The sequence below is a fragment of the Nicotiana attenuata genome, chromosome 12, assembly GCF_001879085.1.
Source record: "Nicotiana attenuata strain UT chromosome 12, NIATTr2, whole genome shotgun sequence".
Classification (NCBI taxonomy): domain Eukaryota; kingdom Viridiplantae; phylum Streptophyta; class Magnoliopsida; order Solanales; family Solanaceae; genus Nicotiana; species Nicotiana attenuata.
The window spans coordinates 30476385-30480492 of NC_032000.1; the positions used below are offsets into that span (position 1 = coordinate 30476385).

Below are 4108 nucleotides of genomic sequence, written 5' to 3' on the forward strand. Positions count from 1 at the left end.
ATTGGGGTCCCCTTTATATAATAAGGGAACCCTAAATAAGGTACATTTCTATTTACAGTAAAGAATCTTATTGGGACAGCTGTCTAAACGCCTAGTACGGATTCGTACAAATCTATTCCAAAATTTATGCCATGATCTTGGGGACGTGGCAGGAATCTTGCTCATTCTGTTACAAACTTATACGGCATTATCTCGGGGTTGATCACACTGGGTCCCGACGTTCCTCGAACACTTAAATCTTCGATCCTCGTGTTCTACCTCCGGGCTCGAACTCGGTCCATAGTGAGTCTATTCCTCGACGCGAACCTTCTGTTCCTCGTTGTGAGCCTTCAGGCCCACAAAATCGGGGCACATGATTTTACCGTATACAATTATTAAAAGTGATTGGTCACACCAGTTCACTATACTATCAAGATGTTAATTTCTTAGTCAAATAAATGGCAAGTAGACTCCCTCATGAAACTATTTCAACTTAATTAACCCTAACATTGTCGACACGGTGCAACATTTTGCAGAAAGGTTTAGACACTCAATAAAAGTGTATACGGTTAAAACCGAGCTCATGGTACACCCCGGCTTCCAATAAGATAAATCAAGCTAGAGACATAATGACAAGGAACCGGAATCGAGGCAAGGGTCTCATCGAGTTAGAGTCCGAGGGCATGATGCCCACCCTCGAGAATATCGGGGTCATGATCCGGGATCGGTCCAAATCCCAAAAGACTTCGGAGAACGTTGTCGGGCAACCAAGCACGACCAACAGAAGGCCGTGATATCTGCAACCGGCCGGATATCATGGCGTGCATCTCGGCACGTATCGATAAAGAACCGGCGATTAGTTAAACGGAAGATTTTTTACCTTTTATAGAATTGTACTTAGGATGAAGCTCCCCTACTATATAAAGGGAGTCTGATTATTCATTGAACACATTGTAACGCACACATACAAAGGCTATATACTGTTATTTTCTCTGTTATTGAAAATTCTTATTCTGGTTCATCAGTGTTGGCCATTGTGAGTCCGGAACGAGGGTGGATATTTCTTTAAGGCTGGAACCATCCTCCTCAAGTGGTTTGATAATTTACTATACCTTTATCTGTTTAATTTAACGCAATTTACCGTTTGTATCGCATTAATCCACGTATCTTTAAAACCACTTACAAATTTAATTGTTATCTGTTTTTTAGGGTAAACAAAAAGCAATACGTAATTCCTTAATCTTGTTCTCTGGACTTAAAATTTTGTTACTCATGATTAAACTCTCAAAGCAGCGGTGAAATTAGAAAATTCATTAAGAACGTCAAAATATAAATAAGTAATACATAAAAAAAAAATTAAGGAAATTCAACGTATGTAGTAATATGTATGACGTATATAACTTATTCATCTACACGGTGTTATTTTTAGCCGTTGGTGTGTCAATTTACACTCCTTCGACAAGGGTGGGTCTATCACTGCATCCATGGCTTTTTCTCATTTCAATTTAATTAAGATTATTTTTAGCAACTGGGTAAATGAGCAGAATCCTGTCCAGTATGTGCAATTATGCATATAGGGTACACTCATCTGATAACTAGAAAATAATGAACAATGATGCTATATGTGCTCTGTATACGATGAAAATATTCTTCATTTTTTTTTGTGGTCAAAACTACGTGGTGAAAATAAAGATGTATATGCCATCATGCCAGGGAGGCAAGATATATGAAAACAAACTCCCGTCATTTTTGTATGTTGATGATTTCATTGGAACTTTGGAATCATCTGAAGTCAAACCCTAATTCTCATTTCTCACATGATACCCAAAAAGTTGAGCAACCAAAAAAAAAGTGGAGCATAAAGTACAAACAGTTGAAGCTCTTAGCATAGAGTACTGCTTTTATTAATTCTATCTAGTACATATGCTGATTTAAGGTTACATATATAGTTACACTTTCTTATGCTCTTCTAACAAGTTTCTACTGAGGCTAGAAATTGATTAAAACCTATACAGTCCAAAGCCTAACAAGTAGCAACCTGAAAATAGCAAAAAGAACCAAAACTGCCAATATTTGTTTTGAAGAAATATATCCTTCATTATTTCTTCAAGATTATATTTCCTCAAAACAAATCAGCCGTTCTACTCAAAGCCATTCCATGCCTATTCCAATTCCCATTAGCTCTTCTTGTGTTTGTACATTAGAATCATCAAAAAGCCAATTTTCCAGCAAAGTTAAGGGTACTTCTGTCTCCAAATTTTGTTTGCTAATTCCCTCTTGGAATAAAAATCCATTTTCATCCTTGAAATTTGGCAAATATTGTTTATTGCTTTCGACTTGGAAAATTCCAGCATTCTCAGGTGTGAAAGCAACAACCTCGTCCGCCGACATGGACTGAGAAACATCAGAATTATAAGATGAATTGAAGCTAAAGAGTGAGTCTAATCCTTCTGGTGTTGGTGCATTCAGGGTTCCTTCACTAAGACTAGAACTCGAACCCGTCCCGATTGATAAATTGTTGAAAGAACTCTGACTAGTGATTGAGTTATTAGATATGCTTTGAGATGATTTAGGGGAGTTTTTCATCCAATTTTGAAGCAATCGAGAGATGTTATCAGCACTAGACGCATAGGTATTAGTAGATGTTTGGACAGGAAAAGAATTAGTACTAGGATTAATATTTGGTGAGAAATCAGTGGTTTTTTTGTTAAGGGATAAAGCATCACAAAGAGCTTGTTTAGCTGTGTGGATATCTGTTTGAAGTCTCCTCTCCCACTGTCCTTTTGAGATTGATTGAGATGATGATGACGATGATTTTCCCTTTTGATCATGACCTTGAATCTTCTTAAGCTTCTTTTGCAAATGAGTATTCCAGTAATTTTTTATGTCATTGTCTGTTCTTTGTGGAAGATATGAAGCTATGGCTGCCCATCTATGTCAAAAAGAACCAAAAAAAAGTGACAAGAGTTAGATAAATGATATAAGATCCAACCATACCTACTGGAAAATTGAACAAGTAAATATCTCTATTGAGATATTGTAAAAATTGATGGATTCAACTTAATTTAAAGATTCTTAACATTAAATTTATTGTTTATAAATATAAGGTATTGTCAAAATTATAGTGGTTTTTTCTTGTCAATATATGTATGTTCCTTGTCGAAAATATTGAGTTCAAATCCGTCTGCCCTAGACTTTAGCCCTAGAAACCCAAAAAAAAATTTGTTTAGAGATTGATTTAGTACCTGTTGCCAAGAAGAGCTTGTAGGTGAATAATCATTTTCTCTTCATGCTCGGTAAAGTTGCCACGTTTGATGCCTGGACGCAGATAGTTAGTCCATCTAAGTCTGCAACTCTTGCTGCATCTAAGCAATCCTGAAAAAACCAAGAAAGATTTTATTTTTTTAAACAAAAGGTTGTGATATACAAAAAGTTGATCTAATTAATGAGATCGATGTATTCATTCAAGAAGGAGGTGATAGAGCTGCAGAATATTAACTACACATATTTAATGATTTTAACCAACCCCAAAAGCCCAGAAAAAGAAAAAATGAAAAAGAAGAAGAAGAAGTTAGATTAGGATGTTTACCAGTATTAGTAGGAACAGCTCTCCAGTTGCCAGGACCATGTTCTTGAATATATGATACCAAAATGATATCTTCTTCTGGTGTCCATGGTCCTTTTTTCACACCAATTTTATCACAACAAGGTGGCCTTCCCATTTTATTAGAAATCTTTTTGAGGAGTTCAAGTGTGAAACAAATAAAGTACTTTGTTTATCTTCTTGTGATATGAAAGAAATGTTGAGACAATATATAGCATCTAAGACAAAGGGGGTTCTTGTCTATATATATACAAAGGGAGAAAAGACCAAGGTGATGTTTACGCTGACCAAAGATGAAGAGGTGAAAGGGTTATCCCCAACAAAAAGAGTCAAAATGACAGCAATTAGCATTTACTCATTTGTTTGCAAAAAGTCAGCTCTTTGTTTATGCTTTTAATTTAAATCCTTAATTTCTTTTATCTTTTTCCGCCTCACAAAACCGCGTGGCATTCAATATCCTCTTTCTCAATGCTCCCTCCGTTCCAATTTACGTGAACCTGTTTGACCGGACACAGAGTTTAAGAA

General features: G+C 36.1%; 1 protein-coding gene across 1 annotated transcript; it reads right to left on the reverse strand.

Annotated features, from left to right (window-relative positions):
- Nucleotides 1844-3813, reverse strand: LOC109235512 (myb-related protein 306-like). Its single transcript, XM_019401656.1, has 3 exons — nucleotides 3569-3813; nucleotides 3225-3354; nucleotides 1844-2911 (listed from the first exon to the last, which is right to left on the reverse strand). The coding sequence occupies exons 1-3, from the start codon at nucleotides 3699-3701 to the stop codon at nucleotides 2125-2127; spliced, it is 1050 nt and encodes a 349-aa protein (XP_019257201.1). The 5' UTR covers nucleotides 3702-3813; the 3' UTR covers nucleotides 1844-2124.